Raw genomic sequence first — 16,175 nt, 5'->3', positions numbered from 1 at the left:
ACAGATTCCGTTCCATAAGCGCACAGTTGATCGTTTCCATACATCGTCCCAAGCATTAGATGTGTTCCGTGCGAAGTTCTCATGGCCAGCCCATTCCGTCCAATGATTTAGAATCTATGTTTCCGTCTGATTGGCCTCTGAGGAATGATGACTGTGCAACACCTCCCCCTGAAATCGCCGTTCACAAGAGCTAGCCCCTAAATCTGCCTAGAACAGCATATGCAGTCGGTATGCATCAGGTACATTATTAGGCTGGCCCTTGATACCACTATATTCATGGGTGTCTACTGACTTACTCGGGTGTTTACTTGGACCTGGGGAATCCTGCCCCCAAGGATCAAGTATCGCAAACCTGGCCAATGATCTTCTAGCAATGCCCCGTTCACGACCTAATTAGGAAATAGGCACGACACATATCGCCTCAGTCCAAGTTCCCGTCATAACGATGCCTAAGTTTGCTTCAATGCGCAGATATAAGCCCCATCCAATGTGAAGCTAAGTGACTGAATTGCTGCATGGGCATGACATGAATTGATGATTTCCTGAAGACTGGTCGCTGTAGTGAACAGAGTGGAACAGCAGTCACGTTGGTCATGATATCTCTGTACTTTGTACCTTCCTAAAGATTTGAGGTAAAGTAGGCACTGCAGTCTTAGACGTGCAACAGCACCTCTTGCCTTTTCATCCCCAAGGGAAGGAGCGCACCTTCCTCACCACTCGAGTGATTTCCCCCTTCCACCACTCCCACTCAAGGAAGGCGTGATATTCAGAAGTTTTCTTCCAAGTCCGCACACCTAACCTCGTCCTGGTGGTGGTATATTACTCCACCTTCTTTCTCCTCTGAGGCACTCGACGATCCTCGTCACTACACATCAACAACAACTTATATCCATCACTTCTAAAAACTCAGTGTCAGCGATCTCAGGGCGACATCATCGACAACGCATTTTATATTCACTCCTTTCCAAGGTAAACTTCGTCGAGTTCCAACTTAGGTATCCTATAAGTTCGAGCCAGGGCGCCCCAAACCCTCGAAAGATTTCTTCCAGTTCCATCATCCTCCAACCTAACATCACCAACTCCTCCACCCTCCTCCTACTTCCCTCCAACCCACAACAATAACACATTGCCACTGGCTATTTTTGCCATGCAATCCCCTCGCTCCTCCAGTGGCGCTGCCGACTCGTTCAATGGCACACCGGATACACGCTTGACTACCTTCTCTCCTGATGATGGCATCTCTCGTTCGGTCCGGGTCCCGCACTCTATTGGTCTAGGCCTTCGCGATTCTCGAGGTGCAATTGTTGCCGCTTCGCCCGCTTCACTGGACTCTCGTCGTCGCTACCGCGATCCTTTCGTCAGTAGCTACAGCCTCTCTCCCACTGCCTCTTGTTTCTCCCCTCAGTCGTCTACTCCCGTCCCGCCCGCCAGTGGTCCGCCTACGGTCATTGCCGCTAGGGATGCCGACGGCTTCGTTCATCAGGGTCTCAGCACGGATGTTGGCCTGTCGAGATGCCTCATAATCTACGTTCCCAACGGTGCTGCCATCCACAAGGTCGAGGTTGACAACTACCTCTCTGTAAGTAATTATGGCTACTGTTCACTTTGTCTCAAGCTAACTCTCGGGAGGTTCTTGCACACAGGGGTTTCAACCTGTCGGGTGTGAACCAGATTGAGCTCCGCGGCAATGTGGTCTACGCCCGCTTCAGCAACATTCGAGATGCCTGTATCTTTCATCAAAACGCCCAACTTGGTGGGAAAGGCTGGTCTGCCCTCTACATCAACCCTCGTGAGTTTTCACAGGTAATTAATCCTACAGGTGGTATCATCACGGCCCATGAAGGCCAGGTTGCCCTTGCAGTCTTCGCTCCCCGTCCCTTGCTGGAACCAATCCTCTGCAGCTGTACGACATGCTGCAGCAAAAGCTACAGAATGAAGGCGATCTGTTTGCGTTCAAGTTGCAAGCTACGGGTGTCGAGGGTAGCGTCTTCAATGCTATTGTTGAATACTGTGAGAACGATGTTTCTCTGCAAGCAGTCTCGAAGCTTCACTTGCATAACACAGAGGTATGTACGGTTGCCTTACTAGATGTAAGAACAACTACTAATGCAAACTACAGCAAGGGTTCCAGATTTGCATGACGCTCCATCGACCTGACATCCCGGCCACGGTTTCTGCCCTGCGCACTGGCAACACATCGGACTTGACCAATGACCTACAGCGCCTGTCGATCTCACGTCCTCAAGTCCAGGCCCCGTTGGGTATGGTTCCCATGGTGTATCCTGCTCCCTATCTACTCGACCAGTACCAACCAGTGTGGGCATCGCCTCGTCCTATCAGCTATTCCAGAGTCATGGATTCCTACGCCAGCTTTCCTCAGTATCCCAGAGTCTCGGATGGATTCAACAGAAATCAGGAGGCTTTCCACAGAAGCATTGACGGCCGCCGACAGCACGCTATTAGAATCCAGCGGGCTCCCTACCATCACGGCAACACCGGTAGCCAGCACAACCACGTCGACATATCCCGTATCCGTGAGGGTATCGACGTGCGTACCACGATCATGCTTCGCAACATTCCCAACAAGGTTGACCAGGCCATGCTAAAGCGCATCGTCGATGAATCAAGCTGGGGCAAGTACGACTTCATGTACCTCCGTATCGATTTCGCCAACGATTGCAATGTGGGTTATGCTTTCATCAACTTCGTGGATCCGCTTGACATCATCGACTTTGTCCGCGCACGAGGCAACCAGCGATGGAACTGCTTCAAGAGCGATAAGGTTGCTGAGATCTCGTATGCCACGATTCAAGGAAAGGATTGCTTGGTCCAGAAGTTCCGCAACAGCTCGGTCATGCTCGAAGCCGCCCATTACCGTCCTAAGCTGTATTACACCATCAATGGCCCCGCCCCCGCTCAAGCTGGCGAGGAGGAACCGTTCCCTGCTCCGGATAACCAGTCGAAGATGAAGCGTAGCTGTGAGAATGCAGAGCACGTTGGACTCTTCACCCCGAACGCTGGCCAACACTACCGTGACGAGCAGCGGCGTCGCCGTTCTCAATATGATCGCGGCACCCGCCTGGCAGCTCTCGAGGAGTTCGACTACGACACGTCGTACCCTTCTTACTCTCACTTCTCTCCGCAGTGAGTTCTTAGGGGTCTTGCACACCCAGCACAGTCTTCACGCTCAGTCCTCCCGGTACTTCGACTCATCCTTCCATCGGTAACCGCATGTATTATCCGGCCATATCCGGCCATATCCGATCTGATCAGTTAACGTCAGACTACGGAATAATCCCCGATTTCGGCACCGTTCCGAGATCTTCGCGATGATCTTCTCCCCTTTCTGCCCCAATTTCCTTGCACTATTCGCGTCGGCTCACCTACTAATATGCCTATCCTTGGGCAGCCACGGTTATCCGCCTCTGCTCTCACTTCTCGACACTTGTCTCAACTCATACTTGGGAATCATTGGGCGCCGCTTGATTCTCGGGTCGATTTGGTATTGCACTTGGTGTGACACCCACGGCGACAGGTACTTAGATAGTCTTGAACGCATCTCGTTGTTTTCCCTAATCCTTTCCATGAAGCCCGTGACTGTCCGTGATTGCCGATTGAAACCATGCGGTGTAGACAAAGCTAACTGATCGATGTTAATCATTCACAAATTTTATTTAGGGAAACGAAGTGGTATCTCATTGCTCGTAATTCATTACTCTAGCTTAAATACAACGCAAGAATAGAGAAATGCAACCTTCTGCTATACTAGATCAAAGCCTGGATCTATACTGGAATCCGTATCCGAGTCTGGATCTGGATCGGGATCTTCTGGTAATGATGGCAGTGGCTTCCTCAATGAACCCGTATGACTTATAGGCGGTCTGGCCGCGCGGTGCGATGGTTCCGTCATTGTGTTATTTGTTGCAACGCCATTGTAGCCTCTTTCAATTATTGGCTCCGCTCTATTCTGAAGGTCTTCTTTGGCAGACAAGCTGCTGTGTCCTCCATTGCATATCGACATCGCGTGATGATGCGGGGTCAGACCATCGTTGTGCCTCTCTGAACTACCCTCGTCTGCTTCCTGTTGGTGGGATTTGGTGGTGGTGGTGGCGGCATTAGCCGATGCTGTCGTCGTCGGGGTGGCAGAAGAAGTGGCAGGGAGCGCCGTGATGGTGGCTTCTTCGTTGGCGAGAGAGGAAGAGGACGACGAGGGACGTTGGTGATGGTGGTGGGAAGAGCTGCCGTTTGTGCGGGAATGTGATTGGGAGGGGCAGAAGTAGTCTCTGTCTCCGTCTCCTTCCACGTCCCTTTCCTGTTCCACATCTCCTCGGTCACGGTCCGGGCGGCGGTTCCGGGGCATATTAGGTTCGGAATCGTAGCCCATGTCTTCTTCACCTCCGTTTTCTTGGAGGCTGGATGGGGTGGGAGGCTGATAGTACTCGAGCCCGGCCGAGTCGGAGACGGCCCTCTTATTAGGAGGCCTCTCATTGTTATTATGGCTGTTAGAAGAAGAAGTAGAAGAAGAGATCATAGTCGTGGCTCTGATTGGGTGGAGGCGTTCCTGAGAAATATGTGGTTCGGACATGGCACGACGGGTATCCGGTTCAGGGGGAGGGGTGCGTTCTTCGATGCTCTGCCGCATACTGCCATTGCTATGGCGATCGTCATCTATGGGGCCGTCGATAGGTAGTGAGGGTAGAGGTTTATGTTGTCGTTGTTGAGGAGGGGTATTCATGTCCGAGTCCTCGATAGAATGCCGCAGACCCGTTGGAGGACTGCGCTCCTGCTGTCTCCCGCCGCCTCCCCGCCGGATGCCGGCCTTGGGCGTGCTGGGATACATGGGGCTGCCCATGCGACTGTTGCCGCCGCCGCCGCCGCCGCCGCCGCCCGCGAGGAACTGGCCCGGGTAGTAGAGCTCGACGCCGCCGTTGGCGAGGCGGCCCGAGAAGATGACGAGGAAGAGGCAGCCGAGCAGGAGGACGGACTGGACGATGGCCATGCGCTTCTGGAAGACGACCTCGTCGGCGAGGGCGCCGAGGCGGCTGCTGACGGCCAGGAGCTCGCGCTCGGACTGGTCACGCTGCGTCTCGAGGGCAATGACGGTGCTCTGCCAGATCTGGTCGTACTGGACGCGCAGGTCGCGCAGCTCCGAGAGGACCGTCTTGTTGAGGGTATCGAGGAAGAGGTCGACCTTGGCAACCTGGCGCCGCTCCAGCTTGGACAGGGCCTGCTGCAGGAACTGCGACTGGGATTCGATGTATTGCAGGGACAACGTCGTGTTGGACTCGAGGGTCTGCAGCCGTTTGGTCAGCTGCTTGAAAAAGGAGTCCTGCACCGTCGGGGTCGAGGCCGGCGCGGAGCTGGTCGGTGTGGTGGTCCGGTTGCCTGCGGTGGCCTTCGAATTATGAGACGCTTTGGGCGGCGGCGGCTTGACAGAACTGGAGCCAGCAGCCTTGCTTTTAGCTGCTGCGGCACTCGACGGTCTGACAGATGCGGGGACCGTATGTTTGGTGGGTGGGACAGGGGGCCCAGAGGACTGTGTTGTTTCGACTGTGTGTGCCGAAGGTTTTGGGGTTGCCGGGCTATCGGTTGAGGTGACCGCTGCAGAGCTTGCAGAAGTCGGTGCTGTTGTAGAGGTCGTCTTTACAGAACCAGTCGGCTCTGTTGTTGGATTCAGAGACGAGGGCCGAGCCGTCTCTTCCTGGACCTTGTTCGACTCCATGAACTTATCTCTCTGTTCAACCTTGGGAAGGGGCTCGGGCGTTGGCACGCGATCTTCTCCAAGTGCAGAAGAAGATGCATTTGATGTCTTATCCATAATCTTGCATGTAGTGCGTTGCTGAAGTTCGCGTTCAAGGTATGAGCCGTCCCAGAACGGCACTACGAGGCTCTGTTCGGCTACAGCCACAACGTTCTCCACGGGAATTGGCTCCTCTACTTGAACGCTTTCCCGAGGTTCCTCTGCTGGTGCCTCCGTCTCCGGGGCTGACTCAGGGGCTGCCTTACTAGATTCCTCTTCTTCGAAATCTGCAGGATCTGCTTCCTTCCAGGAGTCCAGCATCCGTGTCCCGTGCACCCTGAGAAGGGATAGTGGGCAGTAGAACTCGTTGCCATAGTGGCTCAAGATTTCGATGCGCAGGTACCTTGCCCAGATCTGGGGGTTTTGAATCAGGAAGGGCTGGATATCTCGTGAGTTGCGCGCTTGGAAATCGCCCAAGACCTTCCATTTATCCGACTTGATAGGGTAACGATCGCTGACACTGACGCGGAACTGTCTGATCATACTCGAGAAGAACTCGTAGTTGGCCAAGACAACGGTATCGACGAGAATGTCCTCGCTAAGCTCGACAATAAAGAACTTGTTCGCAGTGGCACACTCGAGCAGCATGTACGAGTCCTTGTTCTCGACCAAGATAGCCTTGGAGTTCTTAGCTCCCGGGCTCGTCTTGATGACTGTCGCTCCGGCGTCGAACGAGGAGTACGAGTACCTCTCCTTGCACGTCTTGCCTGCGTCCTTGCTCCTGTAGACGTGGGCCAGCCCCTCGTCGTAGGTCACCTTCTCTACCGCGTCCTCCTTCTCCTTTTTCTGCTTGGGGGCGGGCTTTCCCGACGAGGTGATCTCGGAGATCTTGTCCGAATAGGCGTCGAAGTCTAGGGATATCTCGCCCTCCTCGCCTATCGAGCCCAAATCGCCCCCGGGATAGTCGCCGCGGCCGTCGTGCGGTTTCCGGGTGCGCACTTCCATGGGCTCCTGGCCGGCTTTCTTCAACATCATCTCTTTCCATTCTTCAAAGGACATGAAAGCCCCTGTGCTCAGGTCGTTGCCATCGCTGTCCAGTTCGTGCTCCTCGTCCACTTTCTGCGCGGCATCGCTGGCAGACGCCACCGCCGGCGATTGCGCAGGCGTAGCGACGCTTTCCGTGGATGGGGCCGGGTTCGAGGAGTGTGTCGTCGTGAGACATTGCTGGGGCAGGGTGTGGGTGATGTAGTTGACCGTCCTCGACTCGCAGGTCGACTGGGCTGTGGTGCTGGGCGGCAGCGATCGGCTGGCATCGTGGGCGGTTGTTATCGTCGTGGAGCTGCTGCTGCTATTGCTACTGCTTGTATTATCGTCGCCTTGTTGGGCCTGCACCTGCACCCCGGCCACTAACAAGAAGAGAGAGACCCAGATCGGTAGCAATGACCAGACTGAACGCCTGTCCCTATGACGCCACATCATCGTCGCAGTAAATGCATACTCGACCAAGAACTATATAAGAAAATCAGGTAAAGTCCATGTGGAAGAGAACGGTAATGCCTATTATGCTGGAGGAAAATGAACAGGTATCGGGAATCCTAGGATTACCTGTCATTTGTTCCCGGACGGCGTAGTGGTCAGCCAATCTCGAATTTCCTAGGTTGGTCTTGTCTTCGCAAAGCAAGGACAGGAAGTGTTCTGTTCAGTGTCCTGCCACCCTGACGTCGAACCGTTGCACTCAACACTTGGGTTTAGCATGCGTGGATAAGAGAGCAATTAGCATGCGTAAGCGCTGAACTGCATGCAGCAATGGGGCCTGTGCTACCCTTGGAGCCCCGTCGGTTCGGTGCATATCATACACGTACTGTACATGTAGCCAACATAACGGAGCACATTGAAGTTTATTAACGATTGTATTCACCGAGTCACAACCTATATACTACTTGCTATTATGCCATTACTGGCTTTCAAAGAGCTGGTACATATTGAAATATAACATTTGGTGTATTCATATGGGTATTACTACGCATTAACCATGCAGAACTCCTCAAAGCCAACATATATTTGACAGTGCTGGCCCTTATTCCCTACAAGTCCAGGCCGGGGGTAATGAATCTCCGAGTGATGATTGGAGAGGATAGTAATATCAGCACTCTGCCCCTTTAATGCGTAACAGTTCTACCAGTGCTTGATCGGACCTTGGCGGGTCTATCTAATAGTAGATACTCTCCTCGAGCATTTACCATAGGATATATGTACCTTTATCTTAGGGGCTAAGCATATGCTAAAAAACTGCAATCTTGGGAACTTGATTCCGTACAAGTAAAACATTCAACATGAACTTTTAGGTGGGAAATCATTAGGGGGGTAAATGATGTGTGGGGGGGTAACAGTAGGTGAAACTAGCGCGGCGCGCCTACAGCTTACAGGGACCGCTCCACTGTGACTGCAGCAATGATCCCACTGGAATTGAGTCCCAAGTCGCAACGCAACTTGAAGCTTGATCACTCCGTCCATGCAGCTATCATATCCAGAAACAACAAAGTCGTCAGCCTCGCAGGCAGCAACTTGACGCTTTTCGCATATCTACAGCCGGCACCCGACTGGAACTCTACTGTCATGGTTTCGAAGACACTTCAAAGAATTTAGAGCCGTCTCAGCGTGATCCTATCCAGGTTGACTTTCAACTTGCGCCGCCCGCCCAACTGCTGTTACTTCGGACACCGATTACGAAGAGCCCAAGTGCATCGCGGCCCATAATGGCTCCGCGACGAGTCCAGACCTACGATGACTATGGCACTGCTGTCCAGCAAATCATTGTTTCCACCTCGGACTCCGACTTCCTGGACCAATTGATTCCCGTGCTGAAAGATGCCTCGTACACCAACCGATCGAATATCTTGGCCCAGAATCTGACACAGTATGCCGAGGCACGCGAATCCGACATCGAGCGCATCGGCTTGACAAAACACGAGGAGTTCTTGAGCTCGGTCAATCAGCTCCAAGAGGTCCGCCAGGGCACCGTCACCCTGACCACCGAGATTCTCAAGCTCAACCAGTCCATCCAGGAGAGCACGGAGAAGCTGGCCGAACAGAAGCAGGCCCTGGTCAGCACCCGTGCTGTGCGGGAAAATATATCCGATGTCTCGGATGCTCTCAAGGAGTCGCTCAAGATCTTGCATGCTGTGAACAACGCCCATGAGCTCATCCGCAAGAAGCAGTACTATGCTGCCCTTAAGTCCCTCGAGGATATGCAGAACGAGTTCCTGATCCCTATGATCCAGAACAAGTACGGGACGCAGTACAAGCTAGCAGACATGATCCAGAAATCCATACCTGCCTCGCAAAAGTCAATATCCGAGGCTGTCATGAACGACCTCAACACGTGGCTGTTCCGTATCCGCGAGACGTCACAGTTCCTGGGTGAAGTTGCCTTTTACCACACCGAGATGCGTCGGTCTCGTCAAAGGGATAGGATAGAGGCGGACGATTTTCTCAGCCACTTCAAGCTGAACTCGGCCATCGAGCTGGTTTTTGACGAAAGCGAGGAGTTCGACGTGCTGGATAACGAGGAGTTGCAGGTTGACTTCACGCCCCTATTCGAGGCTCTGCATATACACGACGCCCTTGGCCAAAACGACAGGTTTCGCAATGATTATGCAGCCACAAGGCGACGGCAAAAGGAACTTCTGATTCCATCGTCTGTCAGTCTTACCAGTGACGACGAGTCATCTCTGAGTAGTCTCCTGGAGGGTATTGCTGGATTCGCCATCATTGAGAAGGCTACCATGAGGCGTGTGCCTCAGCTACGTACAGCTATTGATGTCGAAGAGTTGTGGGATTCCATGTGCTCAGCCGCCATCTCACTCACCACGAAAGCTCTGGGTGAAGTGGGCAACGCCGAGATTCTGCTCAAGATCAAAGGGGTCATCGCCCTCTTCATTCAGACTATGGCAGGCTGGGGCTACTCTGTTTCAAGGCTGGATGAGTTCCTGGTGGAACTTTTCGACAAGTACGCCGAGCTTCTGAAGCGACGGTTCAGCGACGATTTCCAGGAAATCGTCTCCACAGATGATTACATGCCTATGGCCATCAACTCGGTGGAAGAGTATGAGAAGGTGGTCAACGTCAGTTGGTTCACACAGGACAAGGACGTTAGCGAGCTTACCTTCCCGTGCGTCCTTCCATTCTCCCAGATGTATCCCCTCTGCTGTATTGATATCCGAAACTTCCTCAACCAATTCTACTTCTTCTCCGACGACCACTTCCAGCACCCTACAAAGATCGATGAGACCTTGCGCAAGTCTCTCGATGAGCTCCTTACGGAGAAGGTCTGCCAGTCGCTGGTCGAGCGCCTGAGCACCCAGTATCTGGGTCAAATCGTCCAGATCCTCATCAATTTAGAGCATTTCGAGACGGCTTGCCAAGAGCTAGAACAACTCTTGATCCGCGCCCGCTCGTCCGCCTCTGCCGGCGGGCCCCTGAAGCTTGCCGCTACGGAGCAGTTCCGGGACAACAAGAAGACGGCCGAGAAGCGCATCTTCGAGCTCGTCAACTCCAAGATCGACGACCTCGTCGAGACGGCCGAGTACGACTGGACCGGCCAGACCACGCCCACGGAGCCCTCCAACTACATGCAGACCCTGACGCGCTACCTCTCTAACATCATGAACAGCACCCTCCTGGGCCTGCCGCGCGAGATCAAGGAGCTCATCTACTTCGACGCCCTCTCGCACGCCTCGGACAAGATCCTTGCCCTGCCTCTCAGCAACGACGTCAAGAAGATCAACCCCAATGGCGTCGCCGCCCTCGCCCTCGACGTCAGCCACCTGACCGACTTTGTCGACGGGCTTGAGAACGGCTTCATGCTGCGCAGCAACCTCGACGAGCTCGAGCAGACCATCCAGCTGCTGCAGAGCGAGAACACGGACGAGTTCTTCGACATCTCCACGCGCAACAAAAAGTACAGTCGCGTGCACGCCATGAACGGCCCGGTGCTACTGGAAAAGTATGTTCTAATGCACTCGCTCACGTGCCTCATTTCTGCCCTGCGCCAGACTGCTATGCCTCGAAGTACTTTGATCAAAACACTGACAACGCATTACTACAGGCTCACTTCACAAATTACTGGTCCCAGCGCCAGCCAGCAAGCTGCCCAAGCTGCTCAGAGATTCGCCAACTTCTCCTCCAATCTGCGGTTCGGAGGCAAATCGTAGAGGCCAATCATGCTACGTTACTAAGGCCGAGAGAAAGCCAACGCGATTACTACTGTTCAGCACATGATTTCGAGACATAACGAAAGCGAAGCGGTATGATTATTCCGTGTCATGACATTCAATTTTTGTTTTCATCAGCTCATGCAATACCCTTCCAGATAAATAGGAAATCCCAAAACCACAATCATCAGCAAACTGGATATACTTTGTGGGCTATGTACCATCAAAGGAACCAAAAACAACGTTCCTCAAAAACCCCATTTACGCCATAGCCGGTGAAGCCAAGGGATTTTTCGTGAATAAACGAGAGAAGGAATTCGAAGAAAAAATAATAGATGCCGTTGAAAGGGAAAGACAGCGCTGCTAGTAGAAAGAAGCTGTTCACTTGTTCCACTCCCTGGTTCCCCATCGGAGTGGATTGGCTACGTATCTAGTCCTGATCCCCATGGCCGTCGCCCTCTTTGGAAGGCAAGACAGTCTGGGCAGTCTGTCCAGATGACTCAACATGACTAGGCTCGGTCGGCGCCGGTTCGGGAGGCGGCAACGTCTCCTCTTCCGTCGAGCCGCTGCGATACTACTATTTAGGGGGAAGATTGGATCAGTATCGAGTTCGCGACGTGGGATGGGGGGTGGTGGAAAGCAGGAACAACTTACTTGCTGCGGCTGCATGCTTCCCGCGTAGTACATGTTGTTGGGGTCCATATCGCCATACATAGGTGCCGGTGCTTGGCCGTACTGAGGGGCTTGGCCAGGCTGAACCGGGTTGTACATGTTGGGCGCACGAGAATAATCCTGGTCGGATGGCATAGGGTGGCCGCCCATACCATAGTTCGGGTCCATGTGGTTCGGCGGTGGCATGTGCTGGCCACCCATCTGCGACGCAGGTGCTGCGGGCACGCCGCCAGCTGGTTGACCCTGAGCGGGGGCCCTCTTTGCATGGCTCGCCTCCTCACGGGGGACAATGTCAATGAGGAAATCAAACATGTCACTCTTTGCAAGAGCGGAAGCAATGTCGGATCGTTGCAGCGTGCGGCGCTTATTCTCTTCGGCGTGGATCCATGCGCGCATGGTCAGTTCTGTGATGAAAATGTCGCAGCCCTTGGCGAACAAAATGGGCGCCTCGGCCGAGATCATCTTGACTTCGGGGTCGGCCTTCATGACTTTCTTGATACGGGCAAGCGGTAGTTGGTGTAGCTTGTAATCGTGGCTGTCGGACTCGAGATGATGGATCGTTTGCTGCCAGTATGTTGTCAGGATGTCCTTGTACTGGCCGTGCAGGCCTTGATGTACGTTCGCCCAGGGACCGGTGTAGAGCTCCGCAGGAGCATAGCCAGAGTTGGCGAGCTACAAATGGAAAAGGGCTAATGTAAATAATACTGGGAGATGAGGATTCGAGACTTGGGGCAGGGACTTTGACTTACAGCGGCGCTTGCGCCTATAGAGACATGGTTAGCGACGTCGCACAGAAAGCAGATGATTGCGCAACCACAGATGCTTGCTTGATTGCTCGAGAGATCGGATCTTTGACTTACCATAGTGGCCGCCATGGGCTGTATCATAAACCGCATTGTTGCTACTCTGGGCATTCCTCGAGGATTGCTGCGGGTGGCTACTCGACGACTGTTGGTTGTGCTGATCCATACTTGCAGACTGCGGGCGCGGCCGTTGCAGCTACTCGGGACGATTGCCTGGTAGATATGTATTCGACGAATAAAAGTTGTGCGGGAATGCACGACTTGCACGATTTGAGTTTCCCGTCTGACAGGCAAACGCGAGTGGGAGGAAAAGTGTGAGCGAGTACTCGGCGCAATCCGATCGCGACGCGCGGGGGAAGGTTTATCTCTTTCCGCGGCGCTGGCTTACTTTGACTGACACACACGCACACACTTCTTGCTTTCTTTCCCGCGTCCAACAAGTATCACAAAACTGCGCTGTCCGGGTTTTGCGTCAGTAAATAGTTGACGCTGACGGTTTGCGGCAGTGTTTCCAAATTATTTCTTGTTATTTGTTTACACTGGTTGAGTCCGCAACCAGTTGTGTTGCGCCTGGTCTGGTGGTTGAGCGAATGATGTAACGAGCTTTGAGAGGCAGGGCAATTGATTGATCGATTGCTCGAAACTGATTGCTCGACTTGGAGTGGAAGTAGTGCGAGTGGCGGGTAGAGAGGCAGGCTAGGCTGGGTAGTGGTAGGATGGGATGTCCAGTGCGATTGACTTGCCTGATTGGCTCGCAAGCTTGTGTGTGCTTGACCTTGGAACGGTGTGAACTGGGGTTGGTCTCGTCTCACTGACTGGTGCTGACAAGTGAGGGGCGGTGTGGTGATCACTGATAGGCGAAAAAGTTCCCAAATCCCTCGAGAATGGCCACTTCCCGATTGCTGGATTGAAGAATGATTCGACGCTGATTTCCGGTCGTAACCTAAAGTCAAGTGGGGAGGTTTTCTGTCGGACGGAGAGAGCAAGAATTTCGATTCGCCTGAGCTTGATTTCGGGGGGCTTTTTCTCGGGTCGATGGTGCGGCAGAGCACTTGGGGGGATGCTTATGCTTGAATCAATCAATCAATCAATCAGCGGTTGGCGTACAAAGTAGTAGCAGAGTAGCAAAAGCTGGGGAAGCGAAACAACCAGACGGCTAATCGACAGGACAGGCCTACTAATGATCTTAGAGGGAAAGATGCGGGTCAAGCCCGTGGTAGTAGCTTCCAATCTCTCATTGGATTGAAATGGAATTTATATTCAAGCTTCGACGATCAAATAGAATTCGGCAGACTTACAAGTGCTGTGTTCCTTCGTCCGTCTTCTTCTTCTTCTGCTTCTTCTTCTGTTATCCCGTCTTCTCCCGCTATGGTGCTATGGTACCCAGTATCGTAGAGTGGCAAAGTGGGAAGGCAGTCAAAACCTAGGCAGGCAAGACTTTATGAGCAAACCAAAGAGAAGAGAAGAAACGTCGCTCGCGTCCACCCGGGTATTTGAAGAATGGGGTCCCAAAGCACTACTAGCAAGTTGGGCAATGACGTTGAAAAGTCGGGATGGGCCAGAGAGCCGGTAGGGCAGGTATCGATGATGGGCTATGGTTAGATGATCAGAAGATGGAACAGCCGGTGTATGGCTGGCGCTGCATAAGAGGTATGTATATAGATAGGTAATCCAGAACATGCACTCGAGAGAGACTCTATTCACTTCTTTTCCCTTCAAGAAACAGGTTGCCTCCGATACCTGACGAGTGTATTATCAAGTCGTAGAGTATGTACATATGAACGAAGCAAGACCGAATGCGCTGGCATTGACGCAACGCGGTTGGGCATCAGCCGGCCGAGATGGACTAGACCAGGGTGCGTCTTTCTGCCTGCTGTTCGTCGGACATGTTAGGAACGAGCCAGACGAGGCTTTGGCTAAAGACGAAAATCCCACGATGCTCACATAAGGTAGAGCAACGTAACGCACGGAATCTTCCACAGCCTGCTTCAAGCTGTTCCCTCGACTGCCCAAATGCCCCTCTGCCCTGGACGGATGGGGATAGGACACAATATACCACAAGAGCAACCAATTAGACGAACCAAAGACCCATCTGCTTTGCCGGAATAAGTAATGTCCAACCGTCTACCTGCTATACCTCACATTTCATAGGTTACTATGTAGCTTGAGGCAAGTATTTTGACCGGTCTTCCTTGCTTTTATGCTGAGTGTGACGACAGGAAATGGGGCCTTGATAGATTCCTGCTGAACATCTTCACATCATGCAATGTCTGGATCCCGGGCAGGTCCGAGTCTCTGAGAAACCATGTCATATGTACATGCGTTCTTCAAAGCGACCTCGGGAGTCTAACAACTGTACAACACCACCCCAAGAATCTCGTGTGCCGACTGTGGTGGTGTGTAGCTTACCGCCCAATCAATTACACGTCGCATGTGGCATGTGCTGTGGCTTGGTGGCTTCAGGCTTGACAGCGCCGCCTGCTGTGCTGGGCCCTGGGGGCTTGGGGGGCTTGGAGGGCGGGGCCCAACCGATAAAGACTGGAAGGATTCTGATACCCAGCCACAAATGCAGCAGCTCCACCATAATCTTCTCGTGATAAACTTTTTCTACAAGACTTTTTCTTCCCACTCCGACTTTGCATTCTTCTTTCTGCGATCATGGCAGAAACGGCTGCCAGCCTCACTGAAGACCAAATCGAGCAGCTTCTGCAAGAAGCAGAGGCCAGATTGGCTGCAAAGGCCAGCGCTCAGAATGCCACCAGCCTGACCAAGCCCGCGAAGCTCGACGTCGCAAAGGCGTCGTCTTCCGCTCAACCGGCCAAGACCTCGACAACAGAGGAAGCTGTCGCCAAGGAGCCCACCCCCTCCAGTGAGCTTGTTCTGCATATCCCGCCGCCGAGGGTGTCCAAGAAGGATAGGGTATGTTGCCGACGCTTTTTATTTATCCCAATCAGCACTTCTTCGCGTGATGACAATATCCCAATATATCTTGAGCAGCGTCCCACCCCCGTCATGGGGGGTGTTGCTGCACTCGGTGATTTCTATTATCATAGTTACACTGACTGCGAAACACTTGATACATTGTACAAGCCTGAAAGCATGGTTGTTGCCATTCGTCACTAACTCAACATGCAAATAGGCTACCAAGACAGATGCTGGCGCTTCATGGTACAACCTGCCACGCACTGATCTCACACCGCAATTGAAGCGCGACTTGCAGCTGCTCAAGATGCGTGATGTCCTGGACTCCAAACGCCACTAGTAAGTCTCTATGTAACGTGGTAGCAACACCAACAGTCACTGACAATTTTGCAGCAAGAAGGATAACTCCCGTGGCATCCCTGAATACTCCCACGTCGGCACTATGATCGAGGGCAGAACCGAGTACTTCACCAACAGAGTGACCAAGAAGGACAAGAAGCGTACTCTGCTCGAGTCGGTCATGGACCAGGAGAACTCCACCAAGCGCTTCAAGAGCAAGTATGGCCAGATCCAAGAGGCGAAGACGTCTGGAAAGAAAGGACACTACAAGAAGATGATGCAAAAGCGATATGGCTCCAAGAAATGAGTGAGGTCGCATACCAAGAAATTGGTATTAATCTCAGAGGGCTAGATCAGGAAGGGAAGGGGTTGCAGGAAGAGCATGATTCTTTCAGTAGAAGCCATTGCTCAAGTACTGGCTCCGTCGGATTCGCTTCCGAAATTCTGGTCTTGTCGACGCTCATCCGGACCTGAGAGGTTCAAGAC

The 16,175-nt window shown here is 53.0% G+C and overlaps 5 protein-coding genes across 5 annotated transcripts; 3 read left to right on the top strand and 2 right to left on the bottom strand.

The window, feature by feature from the left end:
- Positions 1-1,147: 1,147 nt before the first annotated feature.
- Positions 1,148-3,148, top strand: PG994_003677 (uncharacterized protein; the record flags this gene model as incomplete). The annotated part of the gene is made up of 4 exons (XM_066855086.1): positions 1,148-1,579; positions 1,630-1,848; positions 1,902-2,066; positions 2,120-3,148. The coding sequence occupies 4 exons, from the start codon at positions 1,148-1,150 to the stop codon at positions 3,146-3,148; spliced, it is 1,845 nt and encodes a 614-aa protein (XP_066719364.1).
- Positions 3,149-3,760: 612 nt separating this feature from the next.
- On the bottom strand, positions 3,761-7,219 carry PG994_003676 (uncharacterized protein; the record flags this gene model as incomplete). Its single annotated transcript, XM_066855085.1, has 1 exon — positions 3,761-7,219. One exon carries the CDS (start codon positions 7,217-7,219, stop codon positions 3,761-3,763), a length of 3,459 nt encoding a protein of 1,152 aa, XP_066719363.1.
- Positions 7,220-8,496: 1,277 nt separating this feature from the next.
- On the top strand, positions 8,497-10,953 carry PG994_003675 (exocyst complex component; the record flags this gene model as incomplete). Its single annotated transcript, XM_066855084.1, has 2 exons — positions 8,497-10,745; positions 10,848-10,953. 2 exons carry the CDS (start codon positions 8,497-8,499, stop codon positions 10,951-10,953), a joined length of 2,355 nt encoding a protein of 784 aa, XP_066719362.1.
- A 430-nt stretch (positions 10,954-11,383) lies between these two features.
- On the bottom strand, positions 11,384-12,594 carry PG994_003674 (nuclear transcription factor Y subunit C-4; the record flags this gene model as incomplete). The annotated part of the gene is made up of 4 exons (XM_066855083.1): positions 11,384-11,527; positions 11,608-12,297; positions 12,375-12,388; positions 12,486-12,594. The coding sequence occupies 4 exons, from the start codon at positions 12,592-12,594 to the stop codon at positions 11,384-11,386; spliced, it is 957 nt and encodes a 318-aa protein (XP_066719361.1).
- A 2,492-nt stretch (positions 12,595-15,086) lies between these two features.
- Positions 15,087-15,996, top strand: PG994_003673 (nucleolus protein required for cell viability; the record flags this gene model as incomplete). The annotated part of the gene is made up of 3 exons (XM_066855082.1): positions 15,087-15,347; positions 15,568-15,689; positions 15,744-15,996. 3 exons carry the CDS (start codon positions 15,087-15,089, stop codon positions 15,994-15,996), a joined length of 636 nt encoding a protein of 211 aa, XP_066719360.1.
- Between the last annotated feature and the right edge of the window lie 179 nt (positions 15,997-16,175).

This window comes from Apiospora phragmitis (assembly GCF_038363925.1).
Source record: "Apiospora phragmitis strain CBS 135458 chromosome Unknown utg000004l:1.0-3135199.0:1.0-3139288.0, whole genome shotgun sequence".
NCBI classification, from domain to species: domain Eukaryota; kingdom Fungi; phylum Ascomycota; class Sordariomycetes; order Amphisphaeriales; family Apiosporaceae; genus Apiospora; species Apiospora phragmitis.
The sequence above is the reverse complement of the archived record's forward strand: the minus strand, read 5'-3'. Positions and strand labels throughout refer to the sequence as shown.